At 50.3% G+C, this 14,343-nt stretch overlaps 1 protein-coding gene across 1 annotated transcript in view; it reads left to right on the top strand.

Moving 5' to 3' along the window:
* SAFB2 (scaffold attachment factor B2) overlaps positions 1-582 on the top strand; it is a 32,996-nt gene extending 32,414 nt beyond the window's left edge. The window contains exon 21 of the mRNA XM_063110646.1: positions 225-582. Coding sequence (XP_062966716.1) covers positions 225-375 — 151 coding nt within the window. The 3' untranslated portion in view covers positions 376-582. The remainder of the gene's footprint in view (positions 1-224) is intronic.
* Positions 583-14,343: the final 13,761 nt, after the last annotated feature.

Below are 14,343 nucleotides of genomic sequence, written 5' to 3'. Positions count from 1 at the left end.
TTTTGAAAACAAACCAAAAAGCAGCTCCTTGCAACTTACGAAAATAACACTCATGGATTACCTGAAACGCAGTGTGTGATTATGATTTTTCTCACCTGGGGGAAAAAAAAAAACCTAAGCCAAGCACGCTCTAAAGGCTGCAGAATTGTATACGAACCATGAACCACGTTACAGTGAAAACGTAGAGCACTTCGAGGGGGAAAACCATCTGACTTTGTTCCTAGGCGAGGCGGCTTTGCACAAGGTGGACATTCCCAGGGCCATGTGGTACCAGGTGCTGGACTGGAAGGTGGTGGAGTGGCCAGCCAGGACCGGGGCAGCAGAGTCCCACATCCACACCCCCACCCGTACCCCCACTTCACCCGCCGCTACTAATTCCCACTCCCTGCGAGTTTTCAGGTAGGCAGATGCACTGTTGAACCTGTTGGCCAGAGTTACCTTGAATTCCTGAAGTCTTTTAAACAACAAAAGCAAATTCTGCCACCATGTTGTAGCTCAATACAATGTGAACTCACTTTTTTTTTTTTTTTTTTAAATAAATATGTTCTTGTTCTGCCATTTTTAAGATAAGGTTTCTTTAACAAGGCATTCCATTTTCCATTAATAAAAGTTTATGGTTCGCACTTCTGCGTGTCTGTGTTTGCATGCGTGCATCGCAAGGACTCCAGAGCACAGAGCACTATCTGCCTTTGGCACCGTCCTGTGTCTCGGAGTGGCTGCCGGCTCTGTTCCAGGTGCTGCCACCGTCTCCCCACGCCTCATCATGCTGTGTTCCTGTAACTGCCCCATGAAGTAGGGTGTCCGTATCCTCATCTTCACCATCAGCAAATGAGCTCAGGAGTGAAGTCATTCGCCCAAGGTCACGGAGCTTGTAGGTGGCAGAGCTGGGGTTGGAACTAGGAACTTTGCAGGGTCGGGAGGGCTGTGCATTCTTTTAAGATGGTGCCAGACGAGGCAGCCCACAGGCCACCCCAGCCCAGGGAGGTGGCCTGTGGTGCACCCACATTTCGTGAGCCTCTCCAGGGCCCTGCACTGTCCCATGCTGGCCGCCAGGAGGTGCAGCTCTGCTTTTCAGAGGGTTGGTGCGCTCGCGGGACTGATGCTGGCAGGCAGCAAGCAGGCGGCTGCAGGCGTGCTAGGGCAGAGAAAGGGCCAAGCCTATCTCCTCGAGTGAGCAGGGTCGGCCTGGTGACCCCAACGCTGAAGGGGGCAAGAGAGAGGGCTCACTGCCCACCGTCCTGGCACCAGGTCCACTTCGGTATGGTGAGAGTTAACCCGCAATGCCACCTGCTGGCAACCTCGTTTCCCTCCCCTCTGTATCTAGGGCAGCCACCCCACAGGCCCCCGAACAATTGCCAATTCTCCCAGAGTCCCAGCGTTCCCGCTGGGGTGTTTAGTTTTAAAAGAGCAATTTGAAAATCCTACCCAGCTAGCTGCTGAAAGGAGAGCATTAAAGACAGGTTGGCCCGGCCCTCAGCGTCCTGTCTGCCTGAGTTGCCACAAATACATTCCTTGGGAGCTTCCCCCACAGCAGTGGCTTTTAGAATCATTTTCCAATGACGGGTTGACAGGGTGCCATCTCTCTGTTGCACACGGGGGGCTGTGTGGGCACATCACCTTCCACACGGAGTCCCTGTCTCTCCTCTCCACAAGCTAGAGTCTGGAAATTGGGGTTGGGAATTTCCCTGTTGGGCAATAAAAGCCAGGCTCAGCCTGCGTTGAGAGGAGGCAGCCTGGGATTGTGGCTGCGTCCTGTTTTCAGATCTTGTCATCTTAGCCGCCATGGAGCACCAACCCTCTGGAGATGGGAGTGGCATCCTGAAGTATAAAGCAGGGGCTCAACCAGTGCCACTGCCAGACTGTGCCTGGGGAAAGGGAGCTGCGCTCCTGTGGCTGTCACTGGTGGAGGACACAGGCCAGTCCCACTGGATACCCGACAAGCTGAGCAAAACCCCTCTCTAATTAGCCAGATCTAAAGCCTGCCTCTGTTTTACATAGAAACACAACATACTTGTATTTCTTCACTAGGGCTGCTGTGAAAAGGACCACAAACTGGCTGCAGAAATTCATTGGCTCACAGTTCTGGAGGCCAGAAGGCTGAGATCAAGGGTCCACCAGAGCTGGTTCTTTCTGAGGCTGTGAGGGAGAATCTGACCCAGGCCTCTCCCCAGCTTCTGGCAGTTACTGGCGATCCTTGGCATTCCTCAGTTTGTAGAAGCATCACCCCAGTCTCAGCCTTAATCTTCACATGGTGTTCTCTTTCCGTGTGTATGTCTGTGTCCAAATTTCTCCTTTTTATAAAGACACCAGTCGTACTTGCTTAGGGGCCCACCTTACTCCAGTGTGACCACATCTTAACTAGTTATATCTGCAAAGACCCTATTTTCCAAATAAGGTCACATTCTGAGGTCCTGGGAAACCAATTTCTATCCTTCCTAACACTTATTTTCTGGATGTTTTTAGTTTGGTTTTTTTTGTTTGTTTGTTTTGTTTTTTGACACTAGCCATACTAGTGAATGTGAAGTGGCACAGATAAGCAAAACACGGTCCATCCATACAATTAAATATTAACGAGCCATGAAAAGGAAGGAAATCCTGACACACTACAACATGGATGGACCTTGAGGACATTATGCTCGGTGAAATAATACAGTCACACAAGGACAAATACTGTGTGATCCACTCACAGGAGGTCCCTAGAGTAATCAGATCCACAGACACAGAAAGTAGGATGGGGGGTGCCAGGGGCTGGGGAGGGAGGTGGGGAGTGAGTGTTTAATGGGGACAGTTTCAGTTTGGGAAGATGGGAAAGTTCTGGAGATGACGGTGGTGATGGCTGCACAGCCATGTGCATGTGCTTAATGCTGCTGAACTGTACAGTTAAAAGTGATTAAGGTGGTAAGTTTTGTGAATAATTTAACAGGATTTAAAAAATATATTTTTTAAGTGGGGAGAGGTGCTGTTGGGTGTCACCGGAGTGGGAGCCACTAGGGTGTAAGCTGGGAGGGCAGGCTCGGGGGCCAGACTGCTTGGGATCCAACCTTTTCACTCCCTGTCTGCCACAAACAATTAATAATTACTCTCTGCTTTGGCTTCTTTAACTGGAAAAAAGGAATAATAATAGTACTTATCATATGGGATCTTTTATAAAGATTAGTTAATCCATATTAAAAGCCTAGAATTGTGCCTGGCAAACAGTAAGTGCTTAATGAATGTTGAGAGGCCCTGGGTGCTCACACTTTCCAGGAGGCCCTGTAAAATGTGTGGAGACCTGGAGGGGGCGGGCAAGAAGTGATTGGCTGCAACAATGCAGAAAGAAACCTGTAGACTCAAAATTAATACCTTATTTAATGTCTCCACATCAAAAATGTGTCAACTTCAATTGCCAAGTTTTGTATTCATAAAGATTTCATTACGTCTCAAAACAGCTCCTAGGTTAAATTTTCTCACTTTGCAGGTACTCCCAAGCCTGTGTGATGATTGCCAGTCTTAAATTGCATGCATTATTCTTAGTCAAATAATTTCAAAGACAAAGATTTAAAAGAGCTTTTGATTTAAAAAATAAAATATAGCCAAAAAGTCATCATTTAACGGGGCTGTAGTACCCTTTAACAGGCTTGCGGGGTCTCTATTGAATTCTCCCAGTCACCCCAAAGACAGGTAAGACCTTCTCTATCTGGGTCAAACTGTGGTGGCGAATCAGGGTCCCGACCTGGGCTTTCCCCTGCTGGGCAGGTTCAGCTTTTTTCCCACTTCCTTTATCAGCTACCTGCACCTGGGGAAGTGACTTATGCTGCCGAAGCCCTCAATTTTCTCATTTCTGTTGGGAGGATTTTATGGGTGTTGGGAGGATTTCGTGGGTGACACTAGTAAGTGTGCTGGACGCCTTGTTTGCTTAGTGGGGTGTTGTTTTCTCGTAGCAATGGTTACCACCTCCTCTCTCCCCAGAAGTCTGTCTTCTGAAGACTTGAGCGTTCTGCACAGTACTTGCAGGATAATTTGGTGTATGAGTCTCTTGGGGCTGATGTAACAAACACAAACTTGGTGGTTTAAAACAGCACACACTTGGGGCTGACTGGGTGGCTCAGTTGGTTAGACTGGTTCGCTAAGTTGGTGTTGTGACACCAAGGTCAAAGGTTCAGATCTCCACACCAGGTGGCAAATAAATAAATAAATAAAAACCCACACATTTTCTATTTTACAGTTCTGGAGGTCAGAAGTCTGATATGGGTCTCACTTGGATAAAAATCAAGGTGTCAGCAGAGCTGGTCCCTTCTGGAGGCTCCAGGGGAGGATCTGTTTCCTACTTTCCCAGCTTCTAGGGCACCCGCAGCCCTCGGCTTGTGGCCCCTTCCTCCATCTTCACAGCCTGCAGTGTCTATCTGACCCTTTTTTAGTAGTCATCTCCCTCTGACAGTTGGGAACGATTCTCCAGTTTTAAGGATTCCTGTGATTAGATTGACTCACCTGGATAATGCAGGATACTCTCCCCATCTCAGGGTCCTTGACCTTAATCACATCTGCAAAGCCCATCTGCCACGGAACCTAACCTTTCCCCAGGTCCCAGGGCTCAGCACATGCACATCTTTGGGGAGGGCCATTACTTTCCATATTACACTGGAGTATGACAGAATCCGCTTTGGGAAGTACCAGATGTGAAGTTAGCACGTGAGACATATCCAGTCCGTGGCTGGTGACTGATTTATATGACACACCACATTCCTCAAGCCCAGACATACCCAGTTGCGGCTTCTGAAAACCAGAGTCAATTCCCGGGCAAGTCCAGCACAGATAAAAATTCAGGGCCCAAGAAAGGCTGAGACTTGCCCATTCGAAGGAAGCCATGAAGCCGAGACTCAAATCCAGGGTTCCTCCTTCTCAGCCACCCCAGAATTCAGGGGGCCACACACCAGTGTCACATGGTGGTAAAGGAAGAGGTGTTTTGGGCACCGGTGAGCAACTTTACTGTGTATGCTATTTTGCGTGTGCACCTAACCTTCAGAGTTGGCCCCAAGGATAACTTCGTATGTCCCTTGATGCTGTCAGGGACGAACTGGTACTGGACTGGAAAAGGCCCCCAAATCACTGCCCAAAATGCCAACGCCCATGTCATCGCACAACCTCGAATGCATATGACACAGAGCCGCCCATGTTTGCCTGCATCTGCAAATACTGACACAACGCTGCTGTGTTCTACTACAGCATAGAGCACTCAGGAGCCGAGACGCCACCCCTCCTCGGGGGACATCCCCGGCTATTTACGGACCAGGGTCCGATGAATTAAATGCAGAACGGTGTTGCACCGGCCATGATGGATGGAGACACCAGCACACACCACCCTCTCATGTCCCAGACTTGGCCCCTTCAAATCCCACCTCCTCCAAGACGTCTCCCCTGAGCACTTGATCTGCAGTGTCCATTACCTTCTGCCTTGTTACTGTCACGCCGGCCTGTCCTCATAGCACTGGCCACTCGCTGAAGTGTAGTGTCTTGTCCACACCCCCCACTGCACTGTCTCTCATTCTCAGCTGTCTCCCCTGTGCCTGGCATTTTAAAATAGAACTTTTATTATTACTCAGGTCTGGTGAGCCAACAGACAACTGCCATTGAAAAGATAATTTGTTATACTCAGATCCCAAGAGAAGGGGTCACGCCACACCATGGGGTGGGGGGAGCACACGGGAAACACCGGGGTTGGTCGGGAGGCAGAGAGAGCAAGGAGAAAATGTGGGCAGAGACTTTATTGTGAGGTTTTTTGTGGAAAGAAGCAGGCGAGGCAGGGTCAGCAGGTTTAGGACGGGTTGGTTGGAATTATTTCGGCGGGCTCTGGGGCATAGGGGCCATCCCTGGCTGTTTGGTACCTGACCCTAGGGTGATTAGGGCAGGTGGATAGTGATCCAGAGGGTGAGGGCCCGATAGAAGAGGTGGTTGGGAATATGGGTTCTAAGCTGGATGGTTTTATAAGAAAAATGTGCTCTAGGGTGCGTTTGCTATCTCTAGGAATTAGCCCTGGGAAGGACCATCCCTCCAGGGTCAGCAAGGCACCAGATGTCAATGCATTTTTTAAAAACCCAGAAAATATTAGTTCAGTTGGTTAGAGTGCAGTGTTATAACACCAAGGTCACGGGTCTGGATCCCCATATCAGCCAGCCGTAAAGAGAAAAAAGAAAAAAAGTGCTCTGCACAGTATCAGACCTATAGTAGGTGCTTAGCAAATGGTTAATTTTCTTTTTTTTGGCAACTGGCCAGCACAGGGATCCAAACACTTGAAGTTGGTGTGTTACCAGCACCACATTCTGCTGTTATTCTTGTAGCAAGTGTCAGGTCTAAACCGGAACCTCCCACCTCCTTGCCAGAAATTCCTCCCTCTAAGGATTAAGCCTGACCTTCAGACTTAGGAAAGGGGGATCACTAGGTCTCAATTTCCATCAGCTGTAAACTGTAATGTTGCACTAGCCATTTTTAAAACAAGAGGCCCCAGTTAGGCTTCTTGAATGCTGCACGCTGTGGAGTTAAGTGCTAGAAGCTGCTGCTGATGTCTTGCGGCTTCTTCCAGTCCCGCAATCATCCCCACCTCGTGTCAACCGGCTGTGAAACTGCTGGGGTGCCTTGTGTACCCAGCCACAAAGACTGAACATCGGGCCTCGTGGGGAGCTCATAAAAGGCACTGAAGCTTGCTGGCCATGGCCGCCCAAATATTTACAGACTCGGCTGAAATGAAACCCAGTGGGGTAGATCTCACAAGTGTCCCAGAAAATGTTCCCTCACTCTGTTCCCGGGAAAACAGGGCACAGAGTAGGAAGGAAGCCCACCTGGCCAAGGCGCCCCCCTACCCAGCAAGGCAAGATTGGAAATCCAGGCTCAAGAGCTCGCCCTGAGTCCTTTTTTCCTGCACTCATTCATTTAGCAAACACTTCTTGGGAACTTCCTGTGTGTAGGGCTTGGTGACAGGCATGTGATCATGACCAAGACAGACCTGTTGGTTCCTGCTGTCTGGAGGTGAGGTGAGGCTGGCTTCCTTCCTGGAGGAGGTGACTGGGCAGGCCTAAGCCATGTGCAGCGAAGGGTCAGGAAGGGCATTCCAGGAGAGGGAACAGCACGTGCAGAAAACCCCAGGAAGGAAAGGGCGTGGCACCCTAGAGGAACAGAGCAAGCAGGAGTGTGGGGGACTTAGGCTGGCCAGGGACAGCCCCACCAGCCTGCAGGCCATGGCAGGTTTTCAGCCCTTGAGAGGAGGAGATTCAGCTCTCCTCAAAGGGTTCAAAGGTAGCTCTCAGTGTCTCTCTCTGGGCCCCTCCTTGCTTGAGGGTCCAAATCCTCACTGTCCCCATGCTTCCCCCCACGCCGATGCCACAAGTACCTCCCACTTTTAGGGAGCCAGCAGCAGCCAGCCCTGGGGAAGAAGGGCTCATGGGCCAGGATCTGTTTGGACAGAGGCACAGCAGGGGGACCACATGTAGCCTCCAGTCTTGTGGTCCCCACCCTAAAGACCAGAACACAGGAGCTGGCAGGTGGCAAAGTTGATAAGGTGGACCATCGCCCACCCCCACTGAGTCATGGCGGGAGGCCCATGGGTGGTAAGATGCCATTGGGGACCGCGGCACAAGACATGCGGCTGTAAGGGGGTGGGCGGGGGGGGGGTGTCACTGGAAGCTTCCAGCTCAGTTATGGAAGCGGCTTCGGGCTCTGAAGGTGGGAGGAGGCGTTGGGGAGACGGGGAGAAAAGAGACAGAGAAAGAGAGATGGAGACAGGAAGACACCAAGAGAGACAGTGACAGAGCTCTAGAGACAGAGAGAGACACAGAGAGAAGAGAGACATGGAGACACCGAGAGAAACAGAAAGAGACACACACACGGAAGCAAATGGAGATGAGCAGAAACAGATGCGGACCGCCCTGGGGACGGCCGAGCCCCTTACCGCAGGTGCCCACCGGGTGGCGCCAGAGAGCCGCGCTCTGCCCCGCAGCCTCCTGCCGGAGCCCCCAACTCTGCCTGCGTGTCCCGTGCTAGTCCGTCCCCGCCTTAGCGCAAGGCCCTGGGGGACGCAGGTGGCGGCTGGAGAGGGGGCTTCCACTGGGTTCGAGGGGCCTCCGGAGCCTCCCTCACCCAGCCCCCCTAGGCCAAGGCCCTGGGTTGTGCAAGGCTCGTGTGCGTATCTGTGCTTGTCCTGGAGTGTGTGTCTCTGTGTGGCTATGTTTGGATGGGAGTGGGCCTGCCTGCTTTTGTCTTGGGGTGTGGATCAGGTGGGTCTCTGTGCATGTCTCATTTTGCTTGAAGGCATGTGTGTGTGCCTCTACGTGTATCTGAATTATTTGTCTTCGGGTGTGTGTCCCGTGTGTGCCTGTGTTTATTTTGGGGTGCACGTGTCTCTGCGTGTGTCTCTAGTTTTCCCCTTGCTGTGTATATTGTGTGTCTACGTTCGTGGCTGCATTTGTCTCGGTGTGTCTGTAGATGATTCTCTAGGAGTGCGTGTGTTTCTGTCTGTGCATCTGACTGCCTCGTGCTACACATCTCTGTGTATCTGGGCAGGAGGGTGACCTATGTGTGCCTGGTGTCTTCAAGCCCCTCAGAAACCTTCAGCACTACTGTCTCCGCCCACCTTCCCCATCTCTGCTTACCTTCCCAGCAGCTTTGCAGAGAACTGAAACATTTATGAAGCACTTCCTGCTGCTCGGGGTCTCTCATGGACCCCCCTGGAGAGAGAGGAGCAGGTGTGTTCAGCAAGGCTGCATATCTGTGGGTCTGATCAAGCAAGATTTAGATTCCACCAAACCCAAGCCTCTACTATGTGCCAGGCGGTGGATGCCGCTTTCAGGCTGCGGATTCAGTTTCCTCATGTGTCAAATGGGCCTGACCTCATAGCATTGCAAAGTGCTGAGTGAGTTGAGGTCTGTAAAGTTCTTTGAACGCTGTCTGGCACAACCTAAGGACTCTGTAAGTGTGAGAAATCATCTCCTTTAATTCTTATAACGACAAGCCCATCTATTAACCCGTGGAGCAGTGGGGATCCCCTGAGAATTCTCCACCTACTGCTAGGGATTTGAGGTTAAAGGCCTAAATAGATCTATCTGCAACAAAACTTTCCTTTTGGTTTAGCTCAGTGGTTCTCGAACTTCAGCGTACAGAGAAATGAGTAGACTGGATCATACTGGGTATATAAATCACAGCCAGGCACTGGGGAATCCGTGGTAAATAGAACAGATAAAAATCTCTGCCCTTGGGAGCTTCTGTTCTAACGGAGAAAACGTAATAAATAAAGTAGAAGTTGTCACTCAACTAATGAGAGTCATTATAATTAGTTACTTTCCATCAAAGGCTTTCAACACATTTTACCATTTCATCTTCCAGAAAGATGGGACTAACTTATGCCAACAGTGGATGCAAGTTCCCATTCCCTTGCACCCTTAAAACTGATATTATCACGTATCTTTGTCAAATATTAGAGCGGAGAGAATTCTAGAATGGCTAAACACTTTTTTGTATGACTCTTTCTTTTACAATTTCCCACCTGTGTCTTTTGTATGTCTGAAGTGGTATCCACGTTCTTTGCATAGGTGGCTCTATTCTTATTTATTTCTAACAACTCTTTATATGTGAAGAATGGCACTTTTGAACATGTTCATGGCAAATAGCCTTTGTTTCTAACAGAGCTAGACCGGAATAATGCAGGTTACTAACAGGGACCACTATGAAATCTTCATTTGCCAGACATCCTAAAATGAATTTCTTATGATACTTTATTGGAGGGAGACAGATTTATGTAAATGTGTATGCAGATGATCACATCATCAGAAATTTCTTATATCTGTTTCATATCCTCACTATGGTGGAGGAGGGGGGTTGGTGGGAGAGGTAGTGGCCTCTGACAATCTCTGGACTAGTCCCCAACCCTGATGCTGTCACATTCACACTCCTGCCTCTGTTCATGGCACGTCCCTCCCCTCTGTCCAGATAGAATGACTCTCCCTGGAATTGGAATTCTCAGCACACTTGAATTCCATCCCTTCTTGGCATCTCTGACCTGCGACAAGGACTTTCTTAACTAAGGAGCCACCTCCCCGTGCGCCTCTGGGGAAGTGATTTCCCTCTCTGAGCCTCAGTTTTCTTATCTGAGAAATGGGATAATAATAGTAGTCGGTAACAGGGACCCCATGGGATAGTTTATGTAGGGACTGTAAGAGAATACGTGTATGTCCTGGCTTTGGAGGGTGCCCTTGACTCTGCTGTAGCCCGTGATTGCCACGTGGACTGGCGGCCCACTTGAAGTCTAATGTTTTATGTAGAAAAACTCATTTCACCTATTCTTCTATTGCTTTCTTTAACATTGTGGGGTCTAAACAAATCAGATGCACAGGCTTCCAGTTTGAGACCTCTGACACAAGGGGAGAAGCCTATGTAAGAAACCCCTTTTATGCCAGAGGAGGCTAAGCATCTGTGATTACAGAATTCGGCGATGCTAAGTATGGTGGATATGTTGCAGGTAGAGACAATTTGACCGAGGCTTTACCCTCCCTTCCTATTTGCCTGCAGAACTGGGGGGATTCAGGCCCCCCCCCCCCACTTATCTCTGCTGCCCAGCCTCCAATGACCCTTGCATTCTGGCTCATTTTTGTTTGTTTGGTGGCTGACCGGAACAGGGATTGAACCCTGGACCTTGGTGTTATCAGCACCACGCTCTAACCATTGAGTAACCAACCAGCCCCAGCCCAATTTTTAAGCCTATTCCTCTCACCTCCCGCTGCTTCTTTGAACTTCCTTGAAACTTTCCTCTGCATCTGCTCCCCTTAGACAGCCAGAGGTGATACATGTTGATTGCCTGCCACTCAGAACCCCACCCCTCACACTGGAGAGTTCTGAGATTCTAGAATGCTCAGGTGGAAGGATGAACATTCTAGCAGTCTAGAACACCAGACATTCCAAGATTCTTGGAGTCCACCATTTCACCCATCCCATGATTCTGAACCTCCCAGGTTTCAGGGCTCAGGGATTCCCTGAGCTGCTCACTGTCTGCCTGGCTCTTCCATAATTGCCTGCAACAGATAATACAGTGTCTCGAGGCAGAAACCACGATCCCTTAATCCAGCAGCCTGGGCAGAGGGCCTGTCGCCCGCCTGCAGCCACCTGGCTTTTCCTAACGGCTTAATGAGAAAGTCAGAATTAATTGGAACTGGCACCCAACACTCACACGGCTCAGTGTGGCATGCTCGGCCTCCATGTGTTAAAGCTAAGTGTCCCTGGGCCTCACTTTGTTCTGTTTGGCCGCCAGCAGATATAATGGGTGAGGCCTGGAGCTTAGCTTGACAAGGGAGGTGGCCCGGGCCATGGTGACCTGGTTCTGCAGGTACAGTCAGTCTGCACACCTTCCCTGGAGAGAGTGCACACCAGCTGGACTCTAATTCTGCCACTACCCCTCTCTGGGCCTCAGTTTTCCCCCTTTGTTCAATGAGCTCAGGGATCATGTCAGCCTCGTAAGTTTGCTGTGGGTTACATGTAAATTGCTTAGCATATGTATTGTGCCAGAACCTGTTTTTGTGTACATGGATAAATTCCCAGAAGAGACATCACTGGTTTATACATTTCAACAGGTACTGTCAGAGAGATTATGCCATTTCACACTCTGAATCCCAATGTGTGAGATTACTTTTTTCCCAAAACCCCAGCAACACAGTAAATTATCAAACTTCCATCTTTATGAACCAGGTAGATAAAAAGGGGTTTCATGGTAGTTTTATTTTATATTTAGCTTACCATGAGTTAGAATGAGCTTTCTTGTAAATGCTTAGAAGACGTGTATTTTCTTTTTCAAAAAGCCCGTTCATGTCTTTTGCCCCTTTTTCTATTGGATTGTGAGTTCTTGTTGATTTCTAGAAACTTTTTACATATGAAGGAAACCAGTCTTTTGTCTATCATGTCTTGAAAAATTTTCCTTGGCTTCATCTGTTGATTTTCTATTATTTGTGTGTGTGTGTGTAGGAATTTTATATTTGTATGTAGTCAGTTATTAATCTTTTAATTAAAGACTTCTGGATGTAATGTTATGCTTCAACATGCTGGGGTTATTATTATTTTTAACCATCCCTGTTTTCTTCTAGTAGTTTTATATTTTCCTTTTTTGAGGTGGGGAGGGTCCATCTGGAATTTATTTTGGTTTTAGCTACCTTTAAAAACTCTATGTGAGGGCCGGCCCATGGCTCACTTGGGAGAACGTGGTGCTGATGACACCAAGGCCACAGGTTCGGATCCCTATATAGGGATGGCCAGTTTGCTCACTTAGGAGAGCGAGGTGCTGACAACACCAAGTCAAGGTTTAAGATCCCCTTACCAGTCATCTTTAAAAAAAAAAAAAAAAAAACTGTGAAATCTGACGGTTGTATAAGAGTGATGGTTATGTAGTGAGTGGATGACAGAAGGATGGCGGGAGCGAGGTGGCCAGGGTTCGAATCCTGGCTCTGCCACTTTTCGCTGTGTTTCCTCAGTGAAGTCATTTGCCCTCTCTATGCCTCATTTTACTCATCTGTAAAATGGGAGGTAATGGTGAGGTAAGAATTAAGGGTAGCTTTTTTTTTTTTTGTAAAGTACCTAGAAGACTGTCACTTAGCAGGTGCTTTTTATACTTGCTCTATTTCGCTATATGTGCTTTTTTTCAAGGAGTCAAATTGAACATCTTCCTGAATATTCTCCAGCATAGCCAATTAGTGAGAGTCTATGCTTCAGGAACCCTTTGAAGTGTTTTACCGGCCATTAATTTTACCCTCACAATGAACCAGTGGACAGATGAGGACACTGACGCCCAGGGAGGTTAAGTTCCTTCCTGAAAAACTTGCAAGGGGCAGGGCTGGGATGAGAGATCTCACTCTGTCCACTGCTGGAGGGGGAGCTCCCAGTGGGCTCCATCGTAACTGGCTTCTAAGTACAGACTTTGAATTGTTGAAGTCAAGCCAGTGTCCCAGACACCCAGAACGCGTCAGTCCTGTCCAGGTGGGTATGGCAGTGGGTAGAGGCAGGCAGCAATCAGGGAAGGCTTCTGGGAAGAGGGTGCCCGGATAAGTGTGACTGGAAAGGCTGGCGGGGCCTGAGAAAGGGTTGTGAGGGTGGGGGGAGATCAGCATGGAACTGGGGGTGGGCGATCCCCTGCTGACAAGCCTCCCAGGGCTCCCACTGGCCACAGTCTGGACTCTTGCTTCTCCCCACTAGGCACACAATGAACTGTATGGTTGGTGACCACGGGCAGGTGCCTCCTTGGTGGGAGTGTTGAACTCTTACTCATCCGCTAAAGCCCCAGATCCAGTGCCCACCCCTTGGGGAAACCATCTCCACCCACCAGACCTTCCCAGCCTGGGGTCTCTCCTTTTACTCAGGCCCTGAGCACACAGGGTCTGGGAGTGTCTGCGTCCAGCTCTGTGTCTTCCATCCCCAACTGGGAGACCTTGAGGGCAGGGTTTCTTCCAGGCCCAGCATCACCCAGCCCAGCACGGAGTAGGTGGACGCTTGTTGAATGTGTCCTGAAGGAAATGAAGGAATACATCAGTGAGTGATGAATGTAAATCTGTCACCTCCCTCTTCTGCCCACGGTCCTCCCACCTCACCAGAGGAACAAGATAAATATGTAAACGACAGTGGGCTACATGGTGGCAAGTGCTAGAAAGGAGGGAGGGGGCTATTTTAGACATTAGGCACAAAGTCCTGCATGAGGGGGCACAAGAGTCCTGTCCTCAGGTCATGTCCTCCCTGCCTCCCCCCCCCCCCCCCCCCCCCCCCCCCCCCCCCCCCCGCCTCTCCCCACCTCGCTCACTCTGCTCCAGCCACACGGGGCCTCCTTGTGCCTCCAACTTTCCAGGCACAGTCCTGCCCCAGGGCCTTTGCACAGGCTGCTCCCTCATCCCTCCTCAGCCTGGAGCACCCTGTGTCCCTGACACCTTGCCTGGCTGGCGCTTCCCTTCCCCCTCCTTCAGATCTCAGTTCAAATGCCACTTCACCTTGATCTCTGTCCAAGACAGCCACCCCTGTCCCCCAGCAGTTGCCACCCTCTGACCCACTGTCGGCTGACATATTTATCTTGCTGATCGTGTCGATCCTGTGTATTACTGCGTTGTTCACAGCTGTCCCCTACAGAAGAGACCTCTGGCTATACTCAGGGGACACCTGCGCTGGGGGTGGGGGACGAGGCCCTGGAGCAGGTGGCCCGCCCCGCCCCGCCGTGCCCTGCCCCGGCCGGGCCTCCCTCCTGCGTGCCGGGCGTGCCAGGGCGGAGCGCGGCGGGGGCGGGCGGCCGGGCCGGTCGGGCGGGTGCGCGGGGCGCGCACGGGGGGCCCCCGGGCCGGGCGCGGAGCCCGGGTGGGCGCT

This window comes from Cynocephalus volans, chromosome 10 (genome assembly GCF_027409185.1).
Source record: "Cynocephalus volans isolate mCynVol1 chromosome 10, mCynVol1.pri, whole genome shotgun sequence".
In the NCBI taxonomy this organism is placed as follows: domain Eukaryota; kingdom Metazoa; phylum Chordata; class Mammalia; order Dermoptera; family Cynocephalidae; genus Cynocephalus; species Cynocephalus volans.
The sequence above is the reverse complement of the archived record's forward strand: the minus strand, read 5'-3'. Positions and strand labels throughout refer to the sequence as shown.